The sequence below is a fragment of the Heloderma suspectum genome, chromosome 1 (assembly GCF_057233095.1).
Source record: "Heloderma suspectum isolate Gila_16-S chromosome 1, 16-S_ref, whole genome shotgun sequence".
NCBI classification, from domain to species: domain Eukaryota; kingdom Metazoa; phylum Chordata; class Lepidosauria; order Squamata; family Helodermatidae; genus Heloderma; species Heloderma suspectum.
In genome coordinates this window covers 353,882,795-353,902,026 of record NC_139458.1, presented here as the reverse complement: position 1 = coordinate 353,902,026, position 19,232 = coordinate 353,882,795, and the positions used below count along the sequence as shown (strand labels likewise).

Sequence of the window (19,232 nt, the reverse complement as noted above, 5' to 3'; positions counted from 1 at the left end):
AAGCCAACATAGATCGATCATTATGAGATGAATGTTCATTAGACCTCTGATTATTACTTTAGATGCACACCTTCCACCAAAACCAGCAAGCACGCATTTAGCGATTCCTTACCCTCTGTGATGCCTGTGCCGCATTTCCACCTTTCCCTGCACCCTTCCAGGGGGTAACTAATGTTGTGGAGTGGCGGTGGGGGGACACCAGTTATCGTGAAATCACAGTATGAGATCAGTTCTGTTAGATATTATGAAGGGGGAAAGGGGAGCTCAGTGCATGGATTCCATTTGAGCATCAGGTGCACATATAGTGTGGTGTCTTTCACTGTCAAATACAATTATTTTCAGTGGGGGCATTTACCCATTAGGTGAGTCAGAAGCAATCAAGTGTTGAGTCATTGAGCGATGAGATGCTGAGTGACGTTCATTCGTGCATGCGGCATCTCTAAGTTGTAGACTCAACACCTGGCAGGTAAATCACACTCTTAAATATAATACATACCAGCTTCTGGGGTTCTTTGATAAACTGAGGCACTCCACTTGCCTTCCCTTCCTCCCTGTGAGATTCGAACTGCGAATTCATACATGGTGTCTGGAATCAGTTTATCCACCAACACCCGCCTGTTGGATACTTGCTTGTAATCCCACCTTGCCGACTCCCCTTTCTCTCTATAGCGGACAGTGTACTGCCTGGGAATAATACACCAAAGAATGCGTTATTAAACACAGCCATGAGAAATAACACACAACAACCATGACTGTTCAAATCATCACAAGTCCATTCATATCCAATCAATACTTTGGGCTGACTTTACCTGAAGCACTAGACAAATTCTTGGGGGAATAGGAAAAACCAGCCACTATGAGCCACAATAATCGAGACATGGCCACATTTCCTGATGCTCAGAGTATCTTTACATTTATATCAGATGTCACATCCACACGACAAACACAGAGTTGGGATCTGAAGATCCATGAGCAGAGGGAAAATAACTACAAGCACTTTGCTGGGAACGATTGTGGATGTGCTAGCGGAAGAGTTTGTGTGCTGCTATATGAAGTAGGTTCTGTAGTGGTTCTCATGCTTGCACAAGGGGAAGACCATATTCAGATTTAGTGTCACTTTTCTTGCACAACGCTGTGGCATGTGGTGAAAGGCGCCCTTCCGGGGGTGGAAGACACCTCCTGCATGCGGAAGGGTGCCTTTGAGACTAACCCAACAGCTACTTTAAATTGTCATCCAATTCTCCAACTCCAATAAATGTGACAACTGTGTGTGTGAGGGTCAGGACTTTAACAGCAAATTCCAAGCACTCTCACAAAACTGTAATACCCAAATTTCCTTGGGGAAGACCAGACAGTGACACTAGTTTGAATCCCATCTGATTGTGCAGTGAGAGTGAAAAAGAAGAAATGGAAGCCTCCAACATTCCTTTGCTGTAACATTCCTATTGATCACCCTAGGAAACTCTGTTTCCTTTTGACTAGGAAACTCTGTTAGATGTTTCACTGGTCTGATTTAAGAAGACCAGCACTAATGTTAGGGGCTGGTACTGTTGGGAAGCTTCCAAGGCCCATCCTACAACAGGGGGCCCAGTGTTGGCCTCCGGAGCCTCCTTGAGCCCACTGCTCTTGTTCTTGTTATCACTGCCTCTTCATGTGTCCTCTCTAAGCATACAAGAGTAAGCAGACAGAGCAGCCCTCAACTTGCCTTCCACTCACCTTCTAGACAGTTGGGCATACTGAGCCAAAAGGGGGATGATGAGTGACTGGGAATCCAGGACCATGCTAAGGAGGAAGGAGCCACTTGGGGGGGGGGGGTGACACTGCAGCCATCTTGCCCAAGGAACCCCCAATCTGGAGTCAGCACCAGGTAAGGGTGCAATCCTATGGGGATAGGTGGCTGCCTCCAAACTCGGAGACGTCCACCTATCCAATGCAGGGCAGGAGAAGCACAGAGGGGATCATTCCTTCCGTGCTTCTCCTGCCCTGCATTTGCAGCTAGACAACTGATTTCGGCTGTCTAGCTGCGAGAAGGCGGAGCAGGGGAGGAGGCGGCTGGACGACACATAGGATGTGTTGTACAGGCATTTCCACCTTCCCCACCCTGGAACGCCTCCCCCCCGGAACACCCTGTTTTAGCCACTCCATGCTCCTCTTCCGAGCGCGGGGCACCAGGCCATTCCACGCTGCCTGTGAGGCAGCGCAGAAGGGGAGGAAGGTCGGTTCTCTGGAAACCGACCTCAGAGCGTGGGCTCCGAGGTTGGTTCCCGGAAAACCACATATCCTATGGCCATTTAGCCGCTGACTAGCGGCCATAGGATTGCTCCCTAAGGCAATTTTTCTAAGGCTTTAAAAAAAAAATCCAGCTTTTCCTGTCCTTTTCTATTTAATGTGCTGAACTAAAGCTGGAAGCCTAGTACTGAAAGAACAATGTCCCATGTCTCACAACATAACACTATCCTGCCCAGACGCCACTCCTGGAAAATGCAGGCCTGACCAACTGCAGCAAATATTGTTCACAACATAGCTTAAAGTGAAAATGGGTGCAGGCAGTAGAGGCTGGTGGCACTGATGTCAGCGGAGCAGTAAATCTGCTCCGGGTTTTGGTCAGAACCAGTCAGAACTCTAAAGGAGCTCTCCAAGGAAGCACCTGACTGAAACCTGGAGTGGATTCACTGCCTCACTGACATCGGAGCCACCAGCCTCCACTGGGTGCAGGCCTAGCGGGCAAAACACTGCAGACTGTGGAGATGAGAAGTGCACTGGACACGCTGTAGACTGGCACTAGTACAGGAAGGTCTTTCTCATGCGCTTAGTGGGGTATAAAACACTCGGTCATGTTATTTTTTCTTTAAAATCCCCCAGCCATGCCATATTTCAAGAGCTACAAACAACCAGTTGGGACTGGTACACCTTTGGCATACCTTTATAAAAGACAACATAATGCCTAGTACCTAGAGGGGACAGTCTTCTTCTGTTTCTCAGAGATGGGATCTGTCCAAGTAACAAGCACTGACTGAGAGGACATAACACGAACAGTGATGTCTTTTGCCTCCTCCAGGTCATCCTCCTCTGAAATGAGATCATAACAGTGAGCCATAGCCATCTATTAGTGTTAGCAATGCACCCAAAATACATTATGCTTCTGGACTGGGCCATGACTAATGGTGTTGTTTACATAGGTATCCCTTAACTCACTCAACTTCAGATAGCAGACCCTTAGTCAAGGCCTCTCTCTTCACCATTACTGCCATTATAGGCTGGGCATTCATATAATTAAACCACAGTCAACCGGTTGTATCCAATGCTAGTCCTACTTAGAGCAAACCCATTGAAATGAATGGGACTTCAGTTACATAAACACTAGATACAACCCTATCCCTCAAATGCCTGGAGTTGAGCACGCACAGACTTCAAAATATAAAACCTTGAGATTAACTCCTTTTGTAAAAGAAGTTATTTGTGTTAACAAACCCAAAAGTAGATCATACACACAGTCATAAAATGAGGTAAAGCAACACAAAAGCGCACAATACATGCAGGTACTACTGCAATACAAGGTTTTTTGTTATATGCCTGCCTGCAGGAAATAGGTGCTCTACTATTTGATTCCGTTGCATGTGATGTACTACTAAAGCACTTTTTAATAAAATAGCATGTCCCCCCACTTAGCATGCCACACAACAGAGAGGCCATGCTTCACTTTGTGTGAATGAATTATCCATGGGACTTGCCATCTGAAGGACCTGTGGAGGGGCAGCTGGCTTCCAGAGTGTAGAAGCTTACAAATGCATCAGGATGGGGAATAAGCCATGAAATTAAAAGACACTTGCTCCTTGGGAGGAAAGCTATGGCAAACCTAGACAGCATAGTAAGAAGCAGAGACATCACCTTGCCAACAAAGGTCCGCATAATCAAAACTATGGTTTTCCCAGTAGTAACATATGGCTGTGAGAACCGGACTATAAGGAAGGCTGAGCGCCGAAGAACTGATGCTTTCGAACTGTGGTGCTGGAGAAGACTCTTACGAGTCCCCTGGACTGCAAGGAGGTCAAAGCAGTCCATCCTAAAGGAAATGAACCCCGAGTGCTCATTGGAAGGACAGATACTGAAGCTGAAGCTCAAATATTTTGGCCACCTAATGCGAAGAGAAAACTCCCTGGAAAAGACCCTGATGCTGGGAAAGATTGAAGGCAAAAGGAGAAGGGGATGGCAGAGGATGAGATGGCTAGATAGCATCACTGATGCAATGAATATGGACTTGAGCACGCTCCGGGAGAGAGTGGAGGACAGGAAGGCCATACTCAACAGATACTCTGGGTTGTTGTTACATACAAACCAGGCCAAAGAGTTGGCATTGTATTCTGGAGTTGGGGGAACTGCCCACTGCATGAAAAAAGTAATGTTTGAACTGGCCCTCCTGCTCCATAAACTTCAATAGTACAACAGCTAACTTTTTTTTTAATGCACCAAATGTTGCTATGCTAATGCTACAGATTAAGCATTCCTTGATTAATTCCAATGAATTCTGTACCCTGAAGGCCTTAAAGCAGGCTACTAGTCCCAAATCACAAAGAGTGGTGCAACGTCAGTGCAATAAAGATCACCTTCCTATTCGCAACGATGCAGGGAAACACTCTTGACTCCTGGAATTAGAGGGATCCTCAGGCACTGCTGGGGCCTGCATTTCAGAGGTGGGTGGGGCTGAAGACAAAAGGGGCAGGGCCAATAATAACACAAGTACCAAACTATTTTGGCTTAAAGCTCTTACTCCCAGCAACTATACCTTGGGAGAAGCACTGCAACCTCTCAGAATAGGGAAAACGGCACAAAAGCTGGGAAGCCACCCAACAATCAGTGATTGGGGGGAAAGGGATGGAGCCAGAGGAAGGGGGCATGGCCATCTGGGGAGCCCTGGAGGACCAGTCTGGGACCCCAGGAGGGCTGGATTTGGCCTGAGGTTCTGCACCCTGCTGTAATCGTTCCAAGGCTTCTTCTGAGCCTTGACCCAAATTTATTTTCAGTTCAGTTATGCAAAGTGCTAGGGGGCTGCTCCTGAACATTGCACATAGTCCCCTTTTTTAATCTATGGGGTGACTACAACTAGCCTGCACACACCTGAGAACAGGCTGCCAGGCCAGAGGGCATGGTGTCCATTTAAACAGGGGTGCTTAATTCTTTTGGGAACTCAGCTGATCTGCACCTCCCAGATCAGAAGGCAATTCTCTGTAGCTAGCAACCCTACCTGCAACCAAAGAGGAAACTCTTTGAGCCATTCTGCTGAGAATGGCTGGGCCCATGACTACCCAGGGGTGTCACCATCTTTTTTCCCTGTACAGCATCCTTGGAGGGAAGTGCAGCACATCGCCATGTCCCATCGCTCCCACTGGCACTTGGGGCTTCATTTTCAACATGCACGGCAGCAGCCCCTTGCTCCCGCTGTTCCAAGCAGCTATTACCTGCTTTGTTTTGCTTTTAATTAAGAGTCAGCCCTCGGACCACCTCACAGAACTGTAAGTCAAGCTGTTGGGGTTATTTAAGGGATTTCATGCAATTAAAAAAAAACCCTGTGCATTAATGTGAAAATGGTACAGAACAGATTTTGACTTGCACACATGCCAAAGCGACATGGATCGAATTTAGACTGATCTGCTCACCCCCCCCCCCCCGCATGAAGTGCCCTAGTGCCTTTCTTCTTAGAAATACATCAATAAGAGCTCCGCTCCAGGCTTTGCCATTCTCCATACCACCCACAGAAATCCCTGGCACCTACGTCCCTATGACCAGGGTGGTGAGCTGAAGCCAGCATGAAATACTCAACAAACATCAACAGTACATGCGTCCATGGGCTAAAACCAGAGCCTCTGTTTCCTATCTTGCACCACCTGTTCCCAATTCACCCTAAGCAACTAGGATTTCATATTTTTTCCAGTGACAAATTAGATCAGATTGTTTAAGACTGTACCACATGAAGATAAGATGATTCCATTACATCCACACTGTCTTTATTGGAGCCAGTTTGAGTTTTGCTTCTTCAGATAAAGCTGATGGACATTTCCTTCCTTCAGGACAATCTCCCTCTGCTTGCCCTACATATTCCAACCTGCATTGATGGACTGGCACAGCCATCTTGAGTTTAGGACTTGGAAAATAGCCTCTAGCTTTCATTTCCCACCAGTTGCTCCTCCCACTGCAGCTAGCATGGAGGCTATGACCTCATGTGTCATTGTTCGTTCTGTCCTCAGGGCTAACAAGTTACAGCTGGATTTACTGTACTGTTTACATGGAAATGAAGCCAGTTTCCATTCTGAGTCTCAACTTAGGCAAGAGGTAGTAGTCAATCAGTGTGCAACACAAGTCCTAGTGCCACACGTCACATGCAGTTCTCTCAATGGGGAACAAACCTTGGCTTTTCCACACCTGGACTCTTTCTTCTAGGAAATCCCCAGGGAGGACATTTTAAAGTTGCTTTGAATTTTGCTGCAGGCAAAATCCAGTGACAACCAAGGGGCTGGACAAAGCCATCAGAAAATTCTGGATAGTCTTATTGCAACCCCGTTGGCTTCTCCTGAAACTAGGGATGGACAAATCTGTCAATTTCAGTTTCTTTTTTCTCCAATTTTAAGTTTACAAATTGGTTTGCATCTTTTTAGAAGTTCATATGGAAATACAGAGCCACATGTAGGTGCTTTAAAGTGAAAAAAGCTGAGGAAATCTGATCACAGATCTCCTGTATAACATCTCTTTCGGCTTCCACCTTTGCTGAGATTTGAAGCACAGACTTACCAGCTCCCATCCCTGCTTTTGCTCTAAATCACTATGCTACACCAGGTGTCGGATCTCTTAGATCCTTGATCAGCCTTCCCCAACCTGGTGTGCTCCAGATGTTTTAGACTATAACTCCCTGCATTCCTGAGCATTGGCCATGCTAGCTAGGGCTGACAGGAGCTGCAGTCCACCATCACTGAGAGTCAGTGTGGTGTAGTGGTTAGAGTACAGGTTAGAGTACAGGGCGAAAGGGAGAAACGAGCTCACAGAAGGCACATCAAGCAAACCCTCGCCGTGACTGCCTTCCCCCTGGAAACCTATGTCCTCACTGTGGGAGGCTGTGTGGATCCAGAATCGGCCTTCACAGCCACCTGCAGACCCACTGCTAAGGCTCTGTCTCTGGAAGACAATCTTACTCGGTCACGAGTAATTGCCATGACGATGAGTGGGTAGAATACTGGACTGGGACACGGGAGATCTGGGTTCTAATCCCCACTCAGCCATGAAATTTGGGCCAGTCACTGACTCTGAGCCTAACGTACTTCACAGGGTTGTTGTGAGGACAAAACGGAGAGGAGGACCATGTAAGCTGCCTTGGGTTCCTTGCAAGAGGAAAAAAGGCAGGATATAATAAATAATAAAACATCTGGAGGGCACCAGGGTGGGGAAGGCTGTGCTAGATCCTCAATGAGTCTCCTCCTCTTTCTATTATAATTTTTAGATGGCTTTGTCACAAAGGGCAATCAAAGCAAATCTGGGCATCTTGTGCTTGATGATACAATTTAAAGAGTATATATAAACGGGTGAAACCAGCCATTCCAATCTGTACTAAAATGATTCACTCTCTAATGGCATGAGGCATGCCATTTTTACATCCTGATTTCAAGAATATACCTGTGACTTTCCTCTTGGTTAACGCAGCCCGATGCACAGGTTGACTCTGTCCCTGGGAATGCCTTGACTGCAGTGAAACCACATGCACCGATTCAGATGCTGCATACAACAGGAAAACATGCACATTTCTGTTACCTTTATTACAGCAAGAGTTTAAAAGATGTCAGTGTTTTCAGGCAGAACACTTGGGTCACGGTTCTATTCAGAGGCGGGGGGTGAGGAAGCATTATGCCAGTGAATTGTAACTTCTTGTCCTTGTTTGATTAACAGTGTGATCAGGCCCAGGGGCTGCAGCCAGCCAACTTTATTTCCTCAGAATGTCCCTGGGCCCCAAGGCATTCCAGGGAAATGAAGATGGTGGTGGCTGCAGCCCCCTTACCCTAGGGAAGTATGAGAACTGCATTTTTGCTCACAAAATATATGAGCATTCAAACGTGATTGTGAGCGCCGGCACATGTCCATCAAAAATGTTCATTAATTGCCGAACGTGTGCTCACTTTTGATTTGTGCACATTTCCTAAATTTATGCAAATTTCCCTTGCAGACTGAATCAGCCCTGCTTTAGTCTATGGAAGAAATTTAGGAAATTTACATAAATTTAGGAAATTTGCATAAAGATTTTTTGGTTGTGATGCTGTACACACCTACCTGGGAGTAAGCCCAACTGAACTTACTTCCGAGTAGTTGTGCATAGGATTGTACTATAAGTTGACTGATATGCCTTTTATCAAATTCATCAATTATTTGGTTAAATTTAAATATATCTGCAATGATCAAGACCTCAATATAGTGGCCATTTTAAGATGCTGAAGGAAGTGTTAGGTAACTGCTCCAAAGTGATATTCTTCCTGTTTAATAAACAAAAGCTACTGATAGTTTTAAAAATAGTCTTATTCATTCCTTATTGCAATAAAATCAGAATCAAAACAACCTCAAAAAGCACCACTGATCAAAGCTGACCCTTACTACTGAAATTGCACCCTTTGACTAATCAACTAAAGCTTTTCTTTTTCTTAAGCTAACAATTAAACCCGTTAAAGCTAGCAGCCCTAATAATGTTGCCAAATTTTATCTCAACTGAAATAAGTTGGAAGTGGAGTAACAGTTGGATTGCCAATTCTTAGTTTAGCTAAAACACTGCAAAAATGATGTGCTCCCTCTTCTAAGAAGTTACCACAAGTGAGCTTGAGCAATTTACTAGCAATGTGTCTCTGTTCTTATCTGTCTCTCTGTCTGACTGTCTATCTGCATCAACCCCTATTATATAATACCTGATCCTCATGGTCCCATTGTATTTTCCATCCTGGCTGGGGATTATCTTTTTGCTTAATTATATGCTTCTAATTGCTTTTTTCTCAGTTTATAATAAGTACAGTAAAATATAAGCATATTAGGCACTTTGATTTCATTCAGTAAGGGAGAAATCCTATGGCCTCTAGACAGTGGCTAGACAGCCATAGGATATCTGGTTTTCCGGGAACCGACCTCCTGCCACTTCCGTGCTGCCTCTGAGGCAGCACGGAACAGCCCTGTGCTCCACGCTCGCAAGAGGAGCACGAAGCAGCTGAAAAGGGATGTGTCTGGGGGTGTTCTGGGATGGGGAGGGCGGAAATGCCTGTACAACACATCCAATGTGTCGTACAGCAGCCTCCTTCCCCGCTCTGCCCTCCTGCTGTCTAGCCACAAATGCAGGGCAAGAGGAGCATGGAAGGGACGATCCCCTCCATGCTTCTCCTGCCCTGCTTTAGATAGGCAGTCGCCTCCGAGTTCAGAGGCGGCCACCTATCCCCATAGGATTGCGCCCTAATCTGTTCTAATGGATGAAATAACACACTGAACCAAATTGCCAGAGAGAAGGAAGAGAGGCAATGCTTCATCCCAAAGAACATTATTCCATGTGAAATGAAATGGACGAGCTAATGTTCTATCACAAAAATGTGACTTACCTAGTTTTTTAATCTCATGGCTTCTTTCTTGTTTTGGTAGCAGTTTGTAACCCATCTTTCTGTTGCTTTCCCCATACCCCAAGAGGAAACCTGGATATCTACGTGGACTCCTTGAACCTGACAGATGGGATGACCTCCATCGAACAGATGACCTGTCAAGTGACGAGGGTCGGACACGCACTCTCAAAGGTCTGCTTGGCACTTCCTTCTCTTAAAAAAATGTAAAAACACACAAACACATATATAAAGAGTTACTCTTAAGCATTCTTTGTGAGTTAACTGCTTAACAAAGGAAGCATGATGTGACTAAAGGTCTGGGATTCATTCACCGAGCAGACAAAGGATTGATAGACAATGGATCTGAGACAAGGCTAGAGAAATTAAAGGGGGGGCATAAATAAACAATTAAGTCCTCACTGGAAGGGGTTGCAGTGGGGGAGTCCCTTTATAAGGACGGTGCAGGCTGAAGGCAAACCAGGCTGACAATCACTGAAGATTCTCCCTTCACTGAGAATTTGAGGAAGCAGTGAAAACAGTATCTTACCTGCCCCCACCCACCCACTCACGCTAGGGTGGCCACTTATGCTTCACCAAAAAGGAGGACACAAGAGGATACAAATATGCATAACATTTGCACATGCTGATTTATATGCACAGATGCACATTTAAAAAGAATTACTATAAACTAAATAAAAACACAGTACATCTCATCATTGTGGAGAAGACTGACCAGGTGAGCTGTGTGCCTGCTCAGTCTGCTATCCAGGTGTTAACTGCTGATGGGCAGCTTCAAGACCCCTCCCTTCTTATGGTTCCTTGACTTTAAACCACACTTGGGCTGGGCAGCCCCTCAAATAATGGACATCTTCAAATAGATAACTATTCTCTTGGCAGCCCTTCAAACTGAAGACTGTCATCTGTACAGAAGGACACAGGGCCACCCCCCCCTCTCTCATACACACACACACACACATACACACAGGGAGGGGGGAGTAATTGTAGGAGGCCATTCTAGAGTTACAGTTCAAAGGGGGGGGCATCTAAAACCCCTACATAAAGGGGAGTCAGAATGAGCTTCTTTGGCAGTGGGGAGGTAGCTTTGGGTGACAGTTTCCCTACAGAACCAAGGCAGCCCTGCCCTCTTGCTTTCCAAGCCTAACTTACCCTATGACATGTTGGAGGAGTCTTTGGCCCATTCTCTAAAGCAAGGCTTTTGACCTGTCATTCCAGTCTTCGAATCATAGAATCATAGAATAGTAGGGTTGGAAGGGGCCTACAAGGCCATCGAGTCCAACCCCTTGCTAAATGCAGGCACCTCTTCTTGGGAAGTTACTAACTAGATGAAGTTAGATTCATCTGGGCACTACCTAAATAAAACCTGTCTCCTCCTAAACAACAACAGGCACCAGGCATAAGTGCGGTTCAACCATGGATACTATGGGCTCTCTAGTAACATTTAGGGTGGCCATGTGTCCTACTTTACAGAGTTTAGTCCTCCATTCAAAGGGCTATCAAGAGGATAGTTCTCTATCTGAAGGTCTCCTCTATTTGAGGGACTGTCCACTCCATGGCAAGTTTAAAGATAAAGATAGATAAAGATAAAGAACTCTAAGAAGGGGGAGCAGGGCAAGGGCCTTGAAGCTGCCCATCAAGAATTAGCACCTGGCCAGCAGACTGAGCAAGGCACACAGGTTACCTCGTTACAGTCTTCTTTACTATGGTGAAATGTATTTTATTTCTATTTAAATTATAGGCATTATTTCTATATTTGCATCTATGGACATATGCCATTTTTGTGCAGATCAGTGTTCTCTTTTGTCCTCTTTTTTGGCGATGCATAAGTGGCCACCCTAGTAATGCTGACCTATGCTGGACTCACAACTATTCTCTAAGCCAGGGGTGAGCAACCTATGGCTCGCAGGATGTTGCTGGGCTACAAGCCCCACCATCCCTCACCATTAGCTCTGCTGGCTAGAGCTGATGGTAACTACAGTTCCCATCAGCCCACCCCTGCTTAAGTCTTTAAATCAAAGGATGAATAGACAACTACTTCCAAAATGAGAGGTGGCTAGGCATAAACCTGCCTGGAATCCATACTTGTTGACTCAGAGCCTCTGCTCTCAACTCCTCAGTGTGGATGTAGAAGCTTGGCTACTCAGTAAGGGAAATAAACTTTGCTGCACATACTCTCCTCTTCTACTACTTCACAGCCTGAAGATTCAAAACAGGTTCCTGGCAAATCTGTGACTCAAATTTAGCTCCTACGGAAAGCTTCCAAAGATTTTCATCTAATTTAATCATGCATCAAGTTAATGAACAACTGGGTAAAATTCTAAAATTTGTGTTTAGTGGAGGTTAGATTACCTCCAATTGAAGGTAACTTGACCTTATTTGTTGTCTCTTCCAGTTTTATAACCTAGGATCTTGCCCTCCAGTCTTAAATATGAAGTAAATACAAAAAAAAAAAAAAAGTATCACTTGTAGATGCTTTTCTGGTATGTTATTTTTACTCAAGGCAAGTCCAATCAAAAGATGCTTACGAAAGGTTCCCCTCCCCACCCCAGGCACTTTCAAATGGAAGGGTGTAAAATATCCAGAGTGAAAACACACTTTGAAGATTCCAAGCAGACTCTGTAGCTGACAGAATCTTTCATTCATCCTACCCTTCCCCCTCCTCCCAGCTTCAGGCACACCCAAACATTTTCTTGCAAATAGTAAGAGTCTGTCTGAAGCCCAGGATTTGATTATCTGTTCTGCTTATATGAAAATCTCCACATCTCTCTTAATTCTAATCCTCCAAAGCTAACTGATTGCATTGCTTTATTGTTTTTACACATCCCAAAATTAGGCCAAAAGAGCTAACAAAATTGGAATTGCCACCAGGTTCAAAATTTCAGCTCGTGAGTGACATTACAAGATGTTGTTTGTACTGCATATATTTGCTACTAATTTGCCAGTCCCTTTTTTAAAATATGTGTCATCACTATTCATTTTACACAGTCTGTTTTCTAGTCTTATTTATTTTGGATTGCTCCCTGACTAAGGGAACACTGACAGAAGAGGCAGCTGGATAACTAAGTGGGTTTTTTAAACCTATTACACAGCTGCAACCCCAGGTTTGCCAATGAAAGCACACTCAGCAAGCATGTCTTCCTAATGAGTAGATTTGTATACATATGGCTTAATTCAGACATCACAACATTTGCTGTAAATGAAGCGGGAGTGAGTGAGTGTGGTGGTTCCTGAAATTCCTGCTGGGGTTATGTGTGACATGTGAACCTGGAATTCTGAGTTGTTGGGGGAGAGACTACCCAGAGCTGGAATCCATCCTTAAACCAAAGAGAAAACTGCATGAAAGGCAATATGATAGCCATCTTCAAATATCTGAAGGGAGCACATTTGTTTTCTATTGCTCCCGTGGGGGAGCATCTGGATGAATGAGTTCAAACTAGAAGTAAAAGGATTTAACTTTACATTAAGAAGAACTTCCTGATGGTATAAGCTGTTCAATAATGGAACAGACTGCCTCAGAAGGTGGTGGACTCTCTTTCGTTAGAGTTTTTTAAGCAGAGGGTGGATGGCTACCTATCAAGGGTGCTGAAGTGATAGATTTCCTACAGTGACAGGAAGATGGATTCAATTACTTTTCAGGTCCCTTCCAACTTTATTATACTGTGGTGTGAACAACTGGAGGAGAGATGAAAGTAGAAGAACCTACAGAACGTGTGAATTGTATGATGGTCACAGGGAAGAAAAACACTAAATACTAATTAATTGTCTCCAGTCCAAAACACTTAAATATGGTGGTCATCATGACAGCACACTACAAACTTCCTACTCTAGAGGATGTAACTTTCAAGTTATCCAAAGCCAAGTTCTTTACTGTACTAGTTGGACAAACAGAATATTGGCAGCTGAAGCTAGATGAAGAAACCAATGAACTGACAACAATCAGCTAGCCATTTGGTTCATGGAACTTCACCTTGGTACCTTTGGAAATTTCTTCAGCTTAAGAATCTTTCAAAAGAAACCCCATTAAGTATTCAAATAGTTACAGGGTGTGGAAGTCATTATTGTTGACTTATTGGTATATGCTCCATCTGAACAACCACAAATATGTGGAGAAAAAAGACTAAAACAATTCAAATAAAATTCAGATTGGGATCCACAGTATTATTTATTTTGGCCAAATACTGACTCCAGAAGGAATAAAAACAGATCAAGACAAAATTAAGCAGTGATAAAGAACTGGAACCCCCCAAATCCAGATCACAGTTTCGAACTATGCTGGCAATGATTAACTATTTAGCCAGCTTTCTCCAGGGTTAACAGTAAGAAAGAGATTAACCACAAACTGAAAAAGAAATGTTTACCATTGTGGTAGATTATGCAAAGTTCCATCAATACATCTATGGGAGAAGAATAGCAACAGTAAACACAGACCACAAGCCACTTGAGAACATAATGTAGAAGCCTCTAGCTGAAGCACCAACCAGCTTTCAAAGAATGATCTGCAAAATTCACTGCAAACCAGGGAAAGAAATGTGTGTAACACACATTCTATCCAAAACATTTCGGCCTGGTAAGAATGCTATAGACTAGAGCAGGTATGGGAAACCTCCAGTCCATGGATGAGATATGACCCCAAGGGGTTCCTCATCTGGCCTGCCAATGTCTTCCCCAGGTCCCTCCCCCTCTCCTCAGCAGGGAAAAGCCCTTATTTCGGATCAGATGAGCTTTTATCTGCAGAATAGGGAGCAGGGTTATCATACAATCATAGGGTTGGAAGGGGCCTACAAGACCATCGAGTCCAACCCCCTGCTCAATGCAGGAAGCCTGATTCCCAGGCAGTCTCCCATCCAAGTACTAACCAGGGCTGACCCCGTACGAGTCCCATTTACTTCCAAGGCATGCCCTCCTTATTTGTGAGTAGACATGCTACTCATGCTTTCTGAGTAGACATGCAGAGGCTTAGTATTTGGGATGCTATTTGAAAGTGCTGCTGAGTGATCCAATCCTGCTTACTTCTGAGTAGACATGCAGAGGATTGTCCTGTTTATTTCTGAGTAGGCTTAAGACTGGTAAGAATCACATTTTTACCGTGGCCACTTTGCCTTTGGCCACATCCATTTTGCCTCCAGCAATGTCCATAAATGGAATCTGCCCCCCAACATCTTTTCCAGATTGGAATTTGATCCATGGACTGAAAAACATTCCCTCCCCCTGGGTTAAAGGAAGAAGGTCCAGAAGCAAGCACACATGATACTTAGACACTTTTCAGCCATTGAAGAGGAACTGGAGGAAATAATACAAGAAACAGGGTAAAGATAAAACTATGCAGAGGTTTATTAGGATGTTAATAGGAGGTTGGCCCAAAATCAAGTCTGAAGAGCTATGGAAAACTAAGGACTTCTGGAACATCAAAGAAGCATTAACAACAAAAAAGGGACTGATACTCCAAGATGAATGAATTGTTATTCCAAAAACTGCTGACACCAAGCATATTAAAGAAGATTTATACAGGACATTTTGGCATTACACAGGACATTTTGGCCATTACACAGTACTGCACAAAACAAGGGCATGTGACAAGCTATATTGGCCAAGCATGAGTGCTCAGATAGAAGCTATTATATCCAGATGCTCCACATGTTTGAAATATCCAGTGGGAAATGTCAAAGAGCCAATGACACGTACAGACATGGCTGACAGGCCATGGCGGTGAACTGGAGCAGATCTGCATACATAGGGACAAAACAACTACTTGCTCATGGTGGAATCTTATAGCAGATACCCAGAAAGCATGCAGTTATCAGATATTAAGGCCAGCACAGTAGTCAACTTCCCTAGGTAATTCTTGCAAGGCACGGGATATGTGATGAAGTTTAAATCCAACTGTAGTTCTCAAAATACACCAGCTGAATTTGCAGCACTTGCCAAACACTCGTTCACAAGCCATTACTTCCCACAAGCAAATGGATTAGCTGAGATATATGTGCAGATCATGAAAAACCATGATGAAAAAGGCCCAGAAGAAGTGCAATCAAGGGTCCAGACATATACCTACATTTGTTGAGCTACGGGAACAAACACACAAATTGTGGAAGAAGCATCTCCAGCCCAGGTTGTCAATGAGCAGGAGATTGAAATGCCACCTTCCTGCCACAGGCAGACAGATATAAACATCCATCAGGGAGATTACATAATGGAAAACATCATGAATTCAAGCGTCAAGCAGAAAACATACTGGCCTTGTTTGCACATAACGACAACCCAGAGTATGGGTTGAGCATGGGTTGCCATTGAATCATGGGTTGTTGTTGAATCAAGGGTTGTCATTACATGCGAACCCTGCACTATGGTTTAACTAAGCGTTGTTAACCACAAACAACCCAGGAAGAAAACCCATGGACCAGGTCCAGCAATCACAGCAGGAAAGGAAGCCACTGTGGCTTCTTTTCCCCACCCCATGCGTGCCACTCCTGTGACTGTCGTTTCCCTAATTACCTGCGATGCGGCATGGGTTATCACGTTGTCCAAACCCAGTGAAGTGTGCAGCCAGGGTGGCTTCTAAACCACCCTATAGCAAGCCATGGGTTGTGGGGTGATTGAGAAGCCACCCCTGCTGTGCACTTTGCCATGTTCAGACAATATGATAACCCACACCACATCTTGGGTAATTAGGGAAATGGCAGTCATGTGAGCAGTATGCGCAGAGGTGGGGAAAGGAAACCAGAGTGGCTTCTTTCCCCCATGATCATCCAAACTCAGCCATGGTTTGTTGTTGGGTTGTGAACTCTGTATTGTTCATGGTTAACAACCCACTGCTAAATCATAGCATAGAGTTCACATGTAATGACACCCGTGATTCAACAACAACCGATATTTAACCTGTACTCTGAGTTCTCATTATGTGCAAACTAGGTCACTATGACAGAGAAACAAAGTTGCTCAGCCCTCTGAGGGAAGCAGAGGCTGAGAGAGTTCAACAATATGGATACTGGGAACCAGTAGTGGTAAACAGAGTTGCGGGAAGAACACATTCATACATAGTGCAGTCACAAAAAGTAAAAGTACAGATAGAACAGAAGGCAACTGAGATATGCTGGAAAAGAACAGCAAAAGGAATGCTATCCCTGAAAAATGCCACAAACCATGATACTAGAGGAATGCATTTCAGGTGAATAGTTCAATGATTTTGAAGAAAATGAGTATATACAACATAAACTAACCAAGGCCGTATTTCCACAACAATGGAAGGAAAAGCTAATGGAAGAGTACCGGATTTCTTAAAAGGAAGTGGCTTTGCTGTGCGCAGGGTTCCATGAGCAGATTCTCCGGACCAGTAAAAATTGCTTCACAGAACATACTTCCTGGTGGGGGTGGGGGTTGGAGTAAATGTCATCTGACTGGCAGGGGCTTCTCAACCAGTGAGAGAGGCTTCCCCCCCTCTCCCCCTTTCTCCTTTCTCCTGAAAGCCCAGATGCACCTGCATTTCAGGAGCAAGCCTCATTGAGCACAATGGAAGTTACTTCTGAGTAGACACACATATGCTTGTGCTGGGAAGGGGGGGCACTAAGATGGAAACCAGTCCCCATTTTAACCCACAGGACCTCATTGACCACAGTGGGAGTTACTTCTGAGGAGACAGTAATGGGTTTGCTATGGGAAAGACAGCAGTAAACACAAAGACAGAAACCAGCCCCCACTGTAACTGCAGGATCTCTATAAGGAAGCTGTGAAGGAGTAATGTCCTAAGGCAATGAATCTCGGAGCCTCAAGATCGCACTTGACCATTTAATCGCACTTAAGGAATTGGGCTTTAAAATGTGCCATTTCAATTGAGGGGAAGTCTCTGTGAGTTGTGATGTGGCAATTCAAAGGCAAGCCTCACTGACTGCAATGGGAGTTACTTCTGAGGAGACACTAATGGTTTTGTTGTGGGAAAGAGACTAAAACCAACCCCCATTTAAACGCACAGGATCTCTATAACGAAGCTGTGAAGGAGAGTTACGCAATGAATCTTGGAGCCTCAAGATCGCACTTAATCTCATTTAAAGAATTGAGCTTTGATATGTGCTGTGTCAACTGAGGGGTTTCTCTGTTGTTTCTGAGGTCATTGAGAGAGCATGCCTCATTCAGCACAATGGGAGGAAACACCCGTTGACTGGGGTCATGGTGAAAGGCACACCCCTGGGCAGGGCTAGCATACCTGAGCTAAATGCAGGGGATGGAGCATACAACTATACCGGCGAGAACCCAACTTAAGGAAAAGAATTGGACTTTAAGCAGTCTCAGGAAATCCAGTGTTTCCCTGATAAGCTCCGGGGGTAGTTGCTGGATGGCCACGATATCATCTGTCCCTAACGACCTCAAGACACAGCTGGCTTGGAGTAAATCCCTGCTGGAAACACCCCCCAACAGAAGGGTGCACAAGTGCCTGAAACAGAATCCCTCTCAAGTTCTCATCAAGCAGATCAAATAATATTTCAGATATGGTCACCAAATAAAGCCAAAAATCTGGAAGGGCCACATGCTATATCATCATGAGAAAAGGAAGATAAGTTGTACTAGAAACTGTTTGATTGTAAGACTTTAACACAGAGAGAGAGAGAATACCCAGAACACGAACAGATGTAATACTCAGAACAAGCCAGGAGTGCATTCTCGCAGGCCACATAAGAGGATGGTAGAGTTCACTCTTCACTGCTGCACGTTCTAGAATGTTGAATACATTGTTATTAAAACCAAGATGGTGTACAGGGCCAACCCAAGGTTAGAATGGGGCTGGCCCTGTGGTAGGCACCTACCACAAGTGCTTTGTGGCTGGCTTCCTGCTCACAATGATGGACCCTCCCACTTGCTCAGTCCCTCCTCCCCGCAACTGTCCGTTTGCTTCCCCAGTGGGAGCAGCTGTGAAGCCTCCTGCCATTTTAATTTTCCCACAGTGCTCCAGAACAATGCTAAGTCAGGCATCCTAGGGTACTGTGGGAAAATCAAAATGGTGGGTGACTTTCCAGCTACTGCTGCCAGGAGCCCACAGACGAAGAACTGAGTGGATGGGAGCAGCAAACTGCAGCACCGGCAGACTTGCCAGGGTGTTGGGGCTCTGGCAGCTGCTTGAGGATGCTGGGTGCTTCTGTCAGCCTGATGGTGCAGTGGTGTTTGCAGAAGCCCAGATATATAACGTACACTACATCAGCCTTCCCCAGCCTGGTGCCCTCCAGATGTTTTAGACTTCAACTCCTATCAGTCCCAGCCAGCATAGCCAATGATCAGGAATGCTGGGAGTCTAAAACATCTGGCCCTCACCAGATTGGGAAAGGCTGCACTACGTCTATCACATTCCCAGTGGATGCAGCTCTTAGAACCTGTGTAAACACCATGCTTCTTATCCCCTTAACCATGCTATGAGATCACGAAGGGCTGCAAGGTAATATACTTCCCCCTTCTCTTCTCCCCCCTCCCCTGCAGACTCTCCCCTCTCACACACGAATTGCTCACAAACCCTAATATTGTCAACATTAACCAAGGCCTCCCTCTCACCGGAATCTTTAAAGCCAGCCTCGACTCAGTTGCAAATCCTTCTTAAATTAAAGCCCCAGATAGCACTAAGAAATTATCAAG

General features: G+C 44.9%; 1 protein-coding gene across 1 annotated transcript in view; it reads right to left on the bottom strand.

The window, feature by feature from the left end:
* The window catches only part of FNDC1 (fibronectin type III domain containing 1), a 137,465-nt gene that overhangs the window by 68,717 nt on the left and 49,516 nt on the right, over positions 1–19,232 (bottom strand). The window contains exons 2-5 of the mRNA XM_084831947.1: positions 9,606–9,815; positions 7,660–7,758; positions 2,952–3,069; positions 497–684 (exon numbers count right to left, since the gene is read on the bottom strand). Coding sequence (XP_084688073.1) covers positions 497–684; positions 2,952–3,069; positions 7,660–7,758; positions 9,606–9,815 — 615 coding nt within the window. The remainder of the gene's footprint in view (positions 1–496; positions 685–2,951; positions 3,070–7,659; positions 7,759–9,605; positions 9,816–19,232) is intronic.